The 15,002-nt window shown below is 41.7% G+C and overlaps 1 protein-coding gene across 1 annotated transcript in view; it reads right to left on the bottom strand.

Annotated features, from left to right (window-relative positions):
* Positions 1 to 15,002, bottom strand: part of SCFD2 (sec1 family domain containing 2) — a gene marked incomplete at its 5' end in the record, with an annotated part of 210,800 nt that overhangs the window by 8,190 nt on the left and 187,608 nt on the right. The window contains 2 exons of the mRNA XM_032999174.2: positions 2,129 to 2,263; positions 5,569 to 5,714. Of these exons, the coding sequence (XP_032855065.2) occupies positions 2,129 to 2,263; positions 5,569 to 5,714 (281 nt within the window). The remainder of the gene's footprint in view (positions 1 to 2,128; positions 2,264 to 5,568; positions 5,715 to 15,002) is intronic.

Genomic DNA, 15,002 nt, shown 5'->3' with positions numbered 1-15,002 from the left:
TGCAAGTTTCTGCCAAGATTTTTTTGTTTAATAATACAACCACCCAAGGCTCTCTCCTTTGAAGGAACTGGCTGTGTGTAGCTAAACACAGCTCACTTATGTGATACAGAAGAAGAACTGAAACGGACTGCAACAAAAGCAACGTGTATCTTCTGGGATCCTTCTAAAGTTCAGTTGTTTTGTGACCTCTGTTCTGAGGCCTCTGAATTCCATTTACTGTGAAATCTGAGTTTTGCAAAAATCCCAAAGTGAAATTCAGTTCAAAATACCATGCATTAAAAAAATTGGGCCAGTTATCTTGGGCAATTAGAAAGAGTAACCAAGAAAAAACTAAAAACCATTACATCAAGTGAAGGAGCCTGGAGGAATAAGGAGGAATGGGTCCCTGAGCTAGCAGAGCATCCCAGCTGAAAATCAGCCTTCTCTCCAGCTCTGAGCCCACCACTACTGCATTTCCTCAGAATGCTGATGGCTAGAGGGCTCTTTGCTGGTGTAGGTGTCTGTGTGGAGGAGAGGGAGAGTGGGAAATGTGAAAGGAGGTTGACAGCAGTCAATAAAACTCTAAAACTGAAACAGGAAGGGGTTGGAGGACAAGCTTGTTTTCATGGCAGGTCACAAAACACAGCTCTTTCCTCTGAGGAGAGTCAACAGAAACAACTTCTACTGTCCCACGAGGGCTATCTCACCAGCACCAGTGCATCTGGTATTTGTGACCAAACAGAAACCAATTAATTTAGCTTTATAACTAGAAAAAGGAAAACACATTGGTCACCAGAAACTAGATTGCCTGCAAGGCACTTGGTATCAATGATACCAAGCTAAGAACATCATAAACCATGTGTGTTCTAGAGCAGCAGTCAAAAGAGGAATCCTTGTGGCAGGGAGGCCTTTTCCCATCACCTGCCCTAAGCTTTAAAACAAACATATCCATTAGAGAAACAACTTCTGGATGACAGATATCTTTAAAAGTCTGTCCTGGATGAACATGTCTGAGTCCATCACTTACCGAAGCATGTTTGTGTGAGTTGGCACTGAGGCATTGAGGAAGAGATAAAACGATAAGGAAGCTCATGAAATAATTACAGTACTGACGGTGCAGTAAGTGGAGAAGATCCTCTTGTGTGAGAAATACAGGCTGGTTAGAAACTCATAATAATCGAGCAGTTGCCAACAAGCCAGGCTGCAAACTAAATGAGCAAGCATGGACACATTTGTGAGGTATATGACGATGCCTATGAAATATTCATCTTATATAAGGTTCACTTGCTCATCTATTATATATTCCTTAGAGTATGATATTTTTCTTACTAGCAGAGATGCAGGTGCTTACAGGTACTTATTGCCATAATATACTTCATACTCTTACAGAACACTCTTCAATGGAGAACTCAGGGTATGCAGTAAGACCGAGCTGAATGTACAGCATGCCAGCTACTCCACCCTTCATCTCTGTAGACATCTAATGAACACTTAGCATAGGCAAATTTGTAGTGGAGTAAGCTCTTGTAGAAACACTGTCTTAAAACATGCTAAGAACATTTACAAGGCAATTTCTGACTAATAGGCTTCCTTCCTCCCCACTGCATGTTGAACCTTATCAAGTTATAGAAAAGGCACTGAATTTGGAGCTCCTCTGACAAGCTTCTTCCTCTGTGAGGCCTGACTGTTCACACTTACTTCTCTCCTATCTCATGGCTGCTTGGTGTCCTTAAAATCCTCTGACAAGGTGCCTTGCAGAATGCCTTTTGGAAATTCAGGTAGGTTAAATGAATTGGCACTCACTTGTCAGTCTGCTTATTGGGTGTCTCTGAAGAGCTCCGAAAGCTATGCGAGGCAAGATTTCCCTTTAGCAAAGCCACATTACCTCCTCCCAGACATAGCATCCTTATTTAGCTGTCCAGTCTCCTCCATTCCCTTTGTTTTGTTCAGGAGATGTTACCCATGTGTGCTGTACCTGCCATGTGGTGCCTCAGGCTATTCCCAGCCCCCCTGCAAGGATTTAACTCTCCCTTAACAGACCCCTCAGTTCTGCTGAACAATATCAACTCAACACATAAAATCAGCTACTGCCATATGATGCTATGACCTCAGGAAAATCCTACAGATGAGCTTGGGAAGCCTGGTTTACCTTCATGAACATGCTGAATCCAGTTTTAAGGAGATCGGTGAGGCCTGACGACACGTGCTCAATATCAACAGGATCAGGTCGATCAGGATTACAGATCTCTTCCACTACCTGTTTCAGCAGCGGTTTGTAAGATGCCTGCAAGAGAAGAACATCACACTGTGAGTAAAGCTGTTTAGACTTGGTTCAACTGTTTTCCTGCATGTTTTATTTCCATTAAAGTTTAACAAAAATAATTATCCTAGAAAGGAAACCGTTCAGAAAGTTAAAAAATTATTGAAGCAGCAGTGGTCTTTGTGACCTTGACTGCAAATGGTGTACACCAGCACTGCATCAAACTGAAAAGACAGGAAGATGGACACACGTTTACTCTACCCCATGTGTATTGTATGAGTAAAGAGAGGCACTCTACATAATACTTCCACCTGTGGAAAACCTTGAGAAAAATAGGCCAAACAAGCCCATTGATATCATGCATGTCAGAGCTTCAGAGAAGTTATGGACCAGGAAAAGTGGAACATGTAGAGGTGCAAATGGTCAGTATCCTGGAAAATCCATTTCCAAAGGATCCACCTTGCATCCTCTCCAGGGTCCACAAACCTGGACTCAATATGAATTAGTAGCCTAGAAATTTCCACATTCCCTTACCAAGATTTAAACCCCTCTGCCATCCTGAAAAAGTTTCTAAGATAAAAATTTTAGGGACTTGTGGAAAGATGCTTTTCAATGAAAGTTCGACCTTACTTGGTTTACAGATGGAGTTTTGTTTTGCTGCTTTCAACTTTGCCCAAACTGCAACGGAACCACAATCATTTCAGGAAGTGCAGCAGTCTTAGAAAATTAGCAGCTTTCTAATTAGCGCATTTGTTTTCCTTTGGGAGTAGCCCAGGTATACATCATCCCCTAGATTTTTTAAGGGAATCGAGTGTAACATCATTCATTTTGTAAAGATGATATCTATAAGAGACATCATGCAAGACAAATGTAAAAATGGATGGAAAATAAAAAGCAAGCCACTTGGCTTGAAACTAAATTTTTCTGGAGTAATTAAAGAAATGTTTTTCATCCAACACTTTACAGTGAGAAACAAAACTTACAGTTTTTGAATACAATTCTGTCAACGAAGATTTATACAACTCATCTAGTTCTTCTCATAACACGTGCATAAATTTTAATTGCGCCAACAAAGCAAATTACAGCAGACATAGTCTGCAGGAACTTTTAGGAGAATATGCCAAGATTTGTGCCAAATCTAGTCACGCAATAAACAACTGTTTGAAAATACACATGCAGACATGAAGTCCTATGTATAAAAATCTGTTTAATATCTTCATAGATGAGGAACAGAAAGACATTACGAATGAAATATTTTTGGAGTATGGACCAAATCACAGTTAAACAGAGAGTCTTACTGCATGAAATTAAAGGAAAAATATTATCTGACTTCAGACAAAACTATGCACTCAAAAGATGTTAAAAATGTGCTATGATTTTGCGTGTCTGAACTTTCAGCACCAAAGCTCAATGCTCTTCAAAATTATTCAGTTTGGCTACACGGATACGGAAAGGCAGATACTACGATCACTTACCATTTTTTAGCTATGATAGTTTCAAATATATAAAAAATTTTTGATGACTTCAAATTAATCTATTAAATTTTTAGGGAGTTTTAACTTTATTTTTTATACAATTCCCAATAGTTGCATTGATTTCTAACTAATTTACTGAAACTTTAATCAACTTCAAATTTTGGTGGGGCACAAATTGTATTTAAAACAGTTGTTAAAAACCTCAATGGCTATGGGACATACCTCAGACAAGATTATAAGGAGAAAAGGAGAGAGAAAAAGAGAAAGAAAGAGAACAAGAAGAGGAGAGGGAGGGATGGAAGGAAGAAAGGAGGGATGGAGGAAGGGAAGGAGGGAGTGAGAAATATACTTCAGATCAAGACGAAAGGAGAAGAACAGTAGTTAAAATATCAGGCAAAATAAATACTCTCCTTTTGCATGGTTGCTACACTAACTGGTTTGATAACTTGAGGAAAACATTCATCCTTTTATGTAAGACATATAAAATTCAATGATACAAAAAGTCCTTCTAAGAGGCTATCCAATTTCTATTTACTTATCTACAGAAACCTTTTTAGAGTGTTAACAAGAAATGGAGGCTTCCAGCTCCTAACAGATAAAGAGAAAACACAACTACAGGTTAAACCCATTCCTATAGCACTAAGCCAGGCTGGGAATGTGTATGGTCACGGGAAGGACACTACTTCAGAGGAGCTAAACTGATCGCACGCAAGCCATGTATTAACATCTGCCAGTTAAAAGAGAGGTCCATTCGCAGAGAACTGTATGTATGGAGGAAAAACCCCACGCTGCCTGCTTATTTCTGCTACTCTAAACCTCCTGAACTGCTCTCAGCAGAGGGTTAGTCCTATTCAAGCAATTAAATCCATGGCATAGCCAGACTAGGGGGCTGCAAGGTGTTAATACATCCCTTGCTGTGTTCCAGCCCTTAGCCCTAAGCAAACAACCTGGGTTACATCCAAAGAACACAGTGATGCTAATTACACTTCCAGGAAACTTTTAGAGGGTATTTTCTTATCATCTGACTGCCCCCACACTGAACTGTACTAAATGTTTCACAATTTTCCCCATTTCAGACACCAGACTGCTCCTAACTGCTAGTAACAGGTTTTCTCTACCTTAGTTTTTCAGCAACATTTTGCAACGTTCCCAATTTCTGTTCTTACAAAGCAATGCTTAATTTGAACTACATCCCTTTGCTGGTCTACAGCATGCTTATGAGCTTGGAAGGGTTTTTTTCTGGCTCAAGTCTAGAATCAAGTTTTACAGTCTCTTTCTAAATCACTGTATGTGTTTTTCGTTGTAAAACTCTTTTTTAACTGAAAAAGTTAAAACACTTCGGGGGATACAAAGAGAGAGAAAAACACTGTATATTAGTTCTGATGACCTATAGTAATATTATAGTTCATATTTTAGAAACAAAAGCTGCATTTTTCACCTGTTTATGAATGGGATTGCCTCTCACACTTGCAGGGATGGCAGAGCAAATACACAGAAATATAGTTGCCGTATGGATGCAGGCATCCTGCTTTGCTATGCCATGAGAGGTCATAATCTAGAACAGTTTTGACACAGCCCTGCTTTTCACCGGCATTTATATATCACAGTGCTGCAGAGTAAATCCCAAATTTCTTCCTCAGACAATCCTTTGCTGACACTGATATGGATATGCCTGTCTTTGGATGAAGGACTTGAGGAAGTTCTTGATGATTAGGTCAATTATAAAATCTATACTTAAATATCTTCCATATGGGCAGAACACATATAGGATTAGCACATCAACAAAATTAGTGCTGTAATTTTGACAGCATGCTAGAGAAATAACATACACAGGGAAAAGAAAGATGCACTTGCCTGGTGGGTGTTGCTGCCTGGATTATGTATGGAATTAAACTGTTTCATGTGCATTCGAGCTCTTGCAATATCTCTGAGGGACTGAAAGATATCGTCCACTGCATCTGTGGCTTTCTGAGACGTCAGGTTCAGTGATGAGTCACAGCCTAAAGAAATAAAGAAACACGGAGCTGAGTGAGTGAAAAACTTTCAAGTGTTTTGAAAATAAGCAGTAGGAAAAGGATGACAGGGAGCAAATTTTAAATTAGTTTCATCATGTTATACTCTAGAAACTCAGGGGCTTGTTAGACAGCATGTCCTCAGCACGGCACGAGTCTCTGTAGTTAAGCAAGAAGGCATAAATCCTAGACAGCAAGCAAAGTGAGCAGGACCTCTGTAACCACATTTGTAACCTAAATCATACAGCGATTTCATCGGCGCAGGGTATGTTTTGTTCTCCACAGCAAACAGAAGATCCCATGCTAGCAGGCCCTGAAGAAAAGCACCATGTGGAAAGGAGCCAGCTGGTTTGCTGGTCTCCTTGGGGCAAAACAACCATGAAGAGGGTAATTGCTCCTCAGGCATTGGACCTGGGCCCCAGCTGGCAGCTTGCTGACTCCAAACGCATTTCCTACCTTTGCGACAAGAAAAATGGGAACAGTCTGTGCTAAATACAGCAGAAATGATAGCTACACATTGGAAAGAGCTGTATTACCATAAAAAAGTCCTTATCCTTCAAAGTGGCACAGTTAACACTTTTAATGTATTCTTCCAAAGCACTTCTGCTAAGATATAATGCTTATCTTCCACTGAGGCCAAACTCCATTTTCAGGGCCATGTAAAAGTCCCTCCAGGTGCCCAGGCAGTGCCTTGGCAAGGAGAAATTCTTAGCCTTGGCTCCATCCTCTTCACTGCAGAACCTATATTGTACACAAGCACTGAAAAAATGCTTTCTCAGCTGACCTGCTGATGAGAATTAGCCAAGTGAGAGATAACTGGGTCACCTGGTATTCGTACTGCCCTGTCAACACAGCTCTACACCTTTTGACATTTCTGCCTGCTTCCCTTCTTGCTTGACTCCTCGTTCCTGTGGCAGAAGATCCATCACAAAACAACCCTTCTTGCCACACGCACACACAAACACACACTCCTGCTTATCGCCAGTGTCTTCTCCGGGGGATGCTGCTGTAGAGGTTTGTGTGTCCACCCCCCAGTCCCACACTCGGTCCTGCACTGGCAAACCTCCATGCCTGGGCAGATTCCTGCTGAGAGGACGGGGTGTCCCTGCAAGTCCCAGCACCCGCTGGCTTGCATCGTGCTGCACCAGCGGAGCCTGGAACTGAAAACAGACAACCAAACTGTCGTGAAGGCACCTGGATTTTTAGGGTGGGGGGACTCTGAACAAACTTTCTCTGAACAAACAAAGGCGGTACTTGCCAAATTTACAGGGAACTTGTAAGAGCTAATCCAGATCACTCTTTCACATCTTTGCACTCTGTACGGCAGAATATCTATATAATACAGACACATACGCACACACTTACAAAGGTCTGAAACTATTCCTACAAGATGGTGATTAGACACCGAGCTTTCACCTGTCTGAACATTATTTGTTGAAAGGCTCCAAGTTGGATCCCCAGATGGTGCAGCAGAACAGATAATATGACTGTACTTCTGCAGAGCTACATCAAACCAAGCTGCTGAGGATTTGTGCCATTACAAGCCCAAAAAGCAATGAAGTAAACACAAACCGGCCCTCGGTGACTCTCATGTTGCAATTCTAAGGCAGGCACTCATATATTTTTGGACAGGGTTCTTGAAATTAATAATATTTGTTTTTAAAAGAGTGCAAAATAACTTCCAGAAATATTTTTGTTGTTACGGATGTGCAAGATCTGCATGCTCTGATACTCTAACTGACCAAAGCTTAGGTTTTCGTTTGGCTGAGGAGCCCGTGTGTTGTCAGTGAAAGCCCTAAACACAAACGCCACTCTGCAGCTCATTACCCCACTCCACTGATGCTCTTGAAATCAGAGAGATAGCTGCTGCAAGTGATCTTGTGCCAGTTTATGTGCAAGGGAATGGTGTCCAACAGCTGAAAAAAGTGAAACTGAATATCTCTTGGGCAGATGAGATCAGTAAGTAAAGTCTGAGGTAACAAATTGTGGTTTATATTTATCACTAGCACAGGCGAAATACTCAGAGATCTTGTATTGTCAGTGTGCTTTCACTGTGGTCATGGGAAAACAGGAATGAGAAAACAGGGCAGTCCCTCTTAGCTCCCAACTGAGGCTGTGCGTATTTAATAGTTGACATTTATAAAGCGTTTTGCAAAATTAAAATGAAGAGCCATATCTCATTATTGCATTACCAGATTTTTGTTCTGAGAGACAAGCTTTCTCTGTTTTAGCCACAGGAGAGATAAGCAGCTCCTAGCTAATGTAAATAGTGATATTTTCTTTGTCTTCTCTTCAGCCCTTTATCAGCAAAAGCCATTGTTTTTGGCCAAGCCACCTCTGCAGTGTTTCCTTTCTCTAGTGAATGCAAGTACCCCATGTTGAACAAGTTCAGGCAAGGTAAAAATCACATCAGGTTTGCTTTGCTTTGCACACTCTTCTTTTTTCCTTAATTGTTTATTTTCTTGGACTATTTTTAAAAGCTTTTTGTTTTGGCCCTACAGTTATTTTTCTCATGAAAACAAATACTAGTTTCCTTCTCCTGTTGGCACCCCTTCTCTTTCCCTTTCTTTTTTATTTTAACAAGAGCCTTTTGACCAAGAAGTTTCAAACCAGTTTGTCACTTTCCACTTCTGGAACTGCATGGCATTTTCCAGTGGACACGGTCCAGATGGCTTTGCAGCTGGAAGCCCCTGAGATGCTCCTCACCTTGCCTGGCCCGGCCCATCCCACTTTGCTTTTTGTTAGTGGGTCAATCTTCTCTTGAGCAATTTCTTGGCAAAGCACAGCCTCTAACATCACTCACCGCTCGAACCTCATTGCCAGGGAAATGCTGTCTGGAGCTTGGGCTTTCCTTCACAGCTTGTGCTGACACACTTGTGGGCTGGCGGAGGCCATGAAATCATCCACCCTCATCATCTATCTGTTTAACACGCCCCATCGCTTCATCACCGTCACCTGAACCAAGACGAGAGGCGCAGGAGCCTTGGTGCGCCGGGCTGTAGGCCAGGAGCTCCTCATCCTCTGTGTTCAACTGGAGCCCATCTTGAGGGGCACTGGAGCAGGCACTCAATGAGTGCTTCCAGTCTCCGTGGCAGAGTGAGGTGCTGGACCCACTTTGGGAGCCAGTGGGCGCTGGGAGTTGAAGCTCTGGTCCGGCGCCAGTTTAAGTCTGAGCAGATGGAGGGAAAGGAGATGTACTTTCAAAGGTTTCTCTAAAATGTGGCTTCCTTGGGACTTTTGATCAAGAAATATCACATGTCTGGGGAGGTCATGGCTCTCTTTTTCCAGCCTGACATCCAGTTCTTCTTTTTTAAAATGAAAAATAAAAAGTAAGTTTTCTTTGCAATCCTTTACTGTTGAAATTAATAACAAAATCTCAGGTTCTCTGAAGGCTGCTGCCTACCTTTCACACTGCAGTAGGTTTGAAGGGGGGGGCCAGGTTTCTCTCCAGCCTGCAGAACAACAGAAGCTTGTGTTGTACAAATGGTAGGCAGCTACAAATCACCTCCCGTTCACACCTTCTCCGTGAATGGGGCTGTGTGCGCATATGGAGAGCAGAACACAATCCCTCTTCTCTGCTGGCTTCATGCTACCAAGAAATCTGCTCCTTTTACAACAATGAAGAGGTGGAATACATTAGCTGCTGCACAGCTCATGTGCTAATTAAAACAACTCTTCCCATTACTGTTTTTTTCACAGGAAGTTAAATTGCATTAGGAGAGTGTGCTGAATGAATTCCTTGGAATCCCAAGCCCTATTATATATGAGAAAAGGTGTTTAAATGAAATTTGGGGATTTCCTGTCAGACTTGAAGAATCCCAGTTGTGGAAAAAAGAAAATCACTGTTAACCAGCATGGGACTAAAGATTTTAAAGCATGTATCTGAGATCTTGATGGTATCTCAGGAAGAACACAACCTAGCTCTGCAGTAAGCGATGCCCGACCTCATTGATATTGCTTCTGTTCTGCTTCCATCCACTCGTGCTGAATTTGAGGAGAGTGAGACCGTCAGGAGCTGCCTTCATTGCCTAACAGGATGAGACTACCAGTCCTTATTTTTGACTTATTTTTGAACTTTTTCACCAGAGAGAGCACATCTCCTCTTAAGCTACACACCTGCATAACCGTTAGTACCAGAACTAATCCATTTTCACAAGAAGCTTGAAAAGAGGATAATGGAGATGCTCTTCTCTACAGTCCGGAGTGACCCTTGTTATAAATTGAGACCACAATGGATCATAATCCAATTATAATTTTATTAATTATAGCAAGTAGAATATGAGCAAAGACAGCGCTGGACGACAGGGGAGTCTGCGCTCCGCCAACTGCCGTACTGATCAGTTCAAACAGTTCCTTTTTATACATTTTTACATTCGTGGTTGTCTTTGATCAGTACCCCCTTCTGCTTGCACAAGTATCTGGTTTGTGTAAGCAATTGCGGTTATCTTATCTCACGCAGTCATCTTGTCTCACACAAGTGGTGTCTGGCAGCTATTTGCATAAGCAGTTTTTTTGTCTTTTGCCGCCTAACCTTTACATTGAGCTTAACATAAATTTCAATAAACAATACCCTTAGTTCATAGTTTCTTACAATCCCCCCTTTTTCTTTTATCCTATTATTGTTTATTAGATGCTACTTTCATTTTCGTCACTGCAAACAAACCTTTTTCCACAATTCCAACATTTATCATAACACTCTCAAGATAATACCTTACAATTACAATCATAGTTTTCACGTGGCATAACGCATTCACAACAATCTTTTCCACCAGGAAGCTCCTAATAGATCATCCCACCATTCTGAGTCTAACATTGAGGGTGTTTTCAGAGCACCATAGGTAAAACAGCTCTTATTCTATCTGCTATGTGCAGTTGTCGCCTTAATGTTTTTGCCGTGTGTTATTTATTCCTTGCTTTGTTCAGTTAATCCAACAAGTTGTGACCAACATGCAATTTGCTACTACTGTTTCACCTGTTGGTGTTAAGCACATTCGAGCTGTGTGCCGAACTGCACAGTCAACCGTACTATCAGACACTCTGTAAACAATAATCAACAATTTATTAGCAAACAAGAACCTGAAATAATTAACTGTATAACAATCCTGCAAAGTCCCACGCGACACAATCAGAAAGAGAAAAAGTAAGAACCAAAGATATCAGCACTGTCCTTTGGATGTTGTCCTTCGATGTCTTGTTACCCTTACTCACGGGGCGATAGCGATAGAAAGATAGAAAGAGTCCAAGAACATCAGTCACACGCCGCGCGGTAACTCCTCTGATCAACAACATTTTCTTCTTTGAACTATAAGTCTGTTTCCATCACCTCATCAAGGTTTCGAGGGCGTCTTAGTTGTCTTCGTGATCTTGGAGGATTGGGGGGAGGAGGTGATCTCCGACACCAGCCACGAGACATTCCCTCGCATACCGCGATGGCAACGACAGTCACCACCAATATAATGAAAAATCCCAACAGCAGGCCGGCGCACACGGGATCGTCCCCTACTCCCATCTTCCCAAGATTGCAATCCAGTGGGATCAGTAAGATTAGTGGGATAGTCCAGCCCCAGGCTAGCGGCTTGACCGAGGAAGGTCCAAGTGCGCAATGAGCGGAAGTTTCTCTTCCACCCAGAATGCCTGTGCTGCCTAGATCTGGGCGGGCCTGGCAGTTGTTTTTGCCATCCGGGTATAGCCGAACTTTCGAGACCCTCCAGCAACACATGCGCTTTGGACTGGGGGCGTGGAAATCCATTTTCCTGCTGCGTATGTGGACCCTGACTCCTGATCCCTACAGACCAGGCAGGTTCGCCACTCGCGCTCTCACTCTTGTACCTCCGATACCGCGAAAACAATGGAGCGTGCTTATGCATGGGCAGCAATTTATTGTGCAGCCTTGATGTTGGTAGCCCTCACTTTGTTTGCCTTTTTACTACATATCTTTTGCCCTTGTAAATGTTCCTCTTTCAAGTACGCATGTAGTTGTATCTGCTTATGTAAACCACCATCTCCTTTGGTTAACCATGTTGAAAATTCTGCTATAGGTCTTTTCGGCGGTTTTGGTACTGACTGTTTTACTTCTGTCACATCTTTTACTTGGGTTCTCTTCTTCCCACTAAAATATCTCCATCCACCCTTCTGTCTTTGGGAAAGCAAAGCCACTCTGATGTTGGACATAACAGTAAAGCACTTGCTGCACAAATTTGCCACTATTAAAGCAAACCATACCAGGATGATTAGCAGAGGTCCGATATAACATATACTCCCACCTCTCATGCCTATGGGGTTGCAGCCCACAGCTGAGAAAAAGGTCTTCTTGGTGGCGAGCACAGAGGTTAACCCGGTCTTGCCCTCTACTGTTTAACAAATCCGTGTGTTAAGAGTTAGTCAATTCAAGTGCAGCTCCTTTGTAGCCACTTCCTTTGTTTCTAAGCAAAGCAAAATTTTGGCGCTTTCCGATAGTGTCCTCCCATCAGCTCTCAGGGACATCACAAATTCTGGGGACTAACCTCTTTTTCCCCGTAAATCAAGGTTACAGTTCATGCCCCTTCCCTATACAGTTATAAGACAATTTTCTCCATCTGCAAGAAATACCACATCCGGTAACACATTTCACATTCACACAAAACCCACGCTTCATGACATCCATACATACACTCGAGACAAGGTATTACCCTATTAGGTTGATTTTCTAGCAATGCCTAATTGAATCCAAAATGCTCATAATCTGTTACCAAAAGCCACTCTGTAACATGTCTGTCAGTTAATGCTAGGTAAACGCCAGCTTTTCCCTGACAGTTTTTTTGTTTGGTTTTGTCTGTTTTTTTTTTTTTTGTTTTTGTTTCCTTATACAGCAAGTAAGTAAATGAATAAGTAAATTTTCACAGTGTTACCTCTGAACCCAGTCAAAAACCCAGTCAAACCACTGGTTAAGAGTCATTCAATCCCCTCCTGATGAATTTACTTAGTCCTTTGAGGGTGACTTGTAGTCGATCAGTTGATGGTACCACAGTCCACTCCTGAGGCTTTTCCACCAGTCCTTTTCCTCAGGAGGCAAGAGTCCACCCCTTTTCTTTTATTCGGATCGCTGTCTCGGTGATCAGCAGCACCTGAAATGGACCTTCCCACTCGGGAGTTAATGATTAATCTTTCCACACTTTTATCAATACCCAATCACCTGGTTTTACATTGTGGATATTTAAAAGCCAATGGTGGTATTTGAGGCAGAAGTCCTTTCTTTCTTAGTTTCATTAAAGTGTTACCAATTCTTATTACATACTTTCTTACATACTGATCTCCTACTTCAGGGATGACAATATCCCTGTCATTACTCATACATAGTAATCCAAACATCATTTCATAGGGAGAAATTCCCAGGTCTGTTCGTGGCTGAGTATTGATCCTTAATAAGGCCAACGGCAGGCATTTAATCCAAGACATCTGAGTCTCAATCATTAATTTAGTCAAGGTTTGTTTTGAAGTTTGATTCATTCTTTCTCCTCTTCCAGAACTCCGAGGATGCCATGGGGTGTGCCATGCCCATTCGATCCCTAAGGCTTCAGATAGCTGTTGTATAATTTTTTTAAAATGAAATATGTTCCTCCGCCCAAGTCTATTCTTTCTATTAATCCATATCTGGGGATAATGTTTTCCAGTAACACCTTGGATACCATGCTTGCCATTGCCCTTGGTGTGGGGGATTGCTTCCACCCAATGAGTTAAGTGAGCCACTAATACCAACAAATACTTCCACCTTTGTATTTAAGGTAGCTCTGTTAAGTCTACCTGGAGGCTTTGTATGGCTAGCTCCTATTCCCCAGCCACCCTTTTTTTTTTTTTTTTTTTTTTTTTTTTTATCTCATTACCTTTTTGTTCACTTTTTAACAAATCAAACATCGATCAACTAGTTGTTTAGCCACCATATATATATTCCTATACACCCATATTGTCTAAGAAAATGATCACAAAGTGATTGTGTTCCCCAATGTATTTTCTAATGTATTAATGACAGAATTTCTCATGATCTGAATTTCTCATGATCTTGTTTTGTTTAACATCTGCCTTCCATCTGCTAAAGTCCATTTTCCTTCTGAATCTTTTCCCCCCTTATTTTTAAGTATATCCTTTTCTTGTTCTGTGAAATTTGGGGCTAAATTCTCATAATCCCCTGGTATTATTACCAATAAAACTACCAGTGATGATTCTGTAGCTGCTTCTCTGGCTACTTAATCTGCTAAATTATTCCCCCTTATTTCCATTGATGCTCCCCTCTGATGTCCTTTCACATGCACAATTGCAATTTCTGTGGGGAGCTTCAGGGCTTCTAAAACTTCTCTGATCAGCCGCTCGTGTACTAGCTCCTTCCCTTTTGTATTTATAAGCCCTCTTTCTTCCCATATTTTTCCAAATGTGTGGACCACTCCAAATGCATACTTTGAGTCTGTGTACACTGTCCCTTCCTTATCTCTCAATATACCAATGTCTGTTTTAGGGCATAGAGTTCACAGACTTGTGCTGACCACCCAGCAGGTAATTTCCCCTTTTCAAACACTTCCATCTTCTGCCTCTCGATAATTACATAACCCAATATTTTTCCTTCTAGGCATCGAGAGGACCCATCAATAAATAGTTTTTCTCTATAGGGCAAAGGTTTATTTAACGGATCTTCTCTTATTTTCGTTTGATAATTTATAAAATCCAAACAGTTATGCTCTGGTTCCTAAATATCCTCCCTGATTCTCCTCCCATAATTCTAGTAATTTAACCACTAGTTTTCCTTCACCCAGCACCACACCTATTCCTAATTGCACTTGTAAATCTCTACCTAGCAAATTACATCCTACCCCTGGCATTAACAACAAATCATTAACAGCATATTGATCTTCCCCTTGTATTAACACATTCTTTATAACTGGGACCAAAAAACCCCTTCACCTTTAGCCCCTACAGCCCAAGTTGTATCTTTTACATAATCTTCCTCCTGGGGTCTTAATTTCAAATTTATCAAGGGCTCTTCTGTTGGTATATCCCCCAGGAGGTAGAGTCCCTGACACCCCTAGTGATTACCACCCTCATCCTGTTGGGTTACTTCAAACACCAACAGGTCCCGTATTCTCTGGGGGCATTCTTGTTTATAATGCCCCCCCTTCCCACAATGAAAACATTCCCTTGTGATTTCCCTAGCCAGTGATGCCTCTTGGTTCCGCCTTCCCTTTCATTCCCTTGCCTGTTTCAAATTTGTGATTTCCCGTCTGAGATTCCTTGTGTTTTTTTTTTTCTAAC

The sequence above is a fragment of the Tyto alba genome, unplaced genomic scaffold (assembly GCF_018691265.1).
Source record: "Tyto alba isolate M040663 unplaced genomic scaffold, T.alba_DEE_v4.0 Super-Scaffold_6, whole genome shotgun sequence".
Lineage (NCBI taxonomy): Eukaryota > Metazoa > Chordata > Aves > Strigiformes > Tytonidae > Tyto > Tyto alba.
Note: the sequence above shows the minus strand (reverse complement) of the source record. Positions and strands in the feature narration are given on the sequence as shown.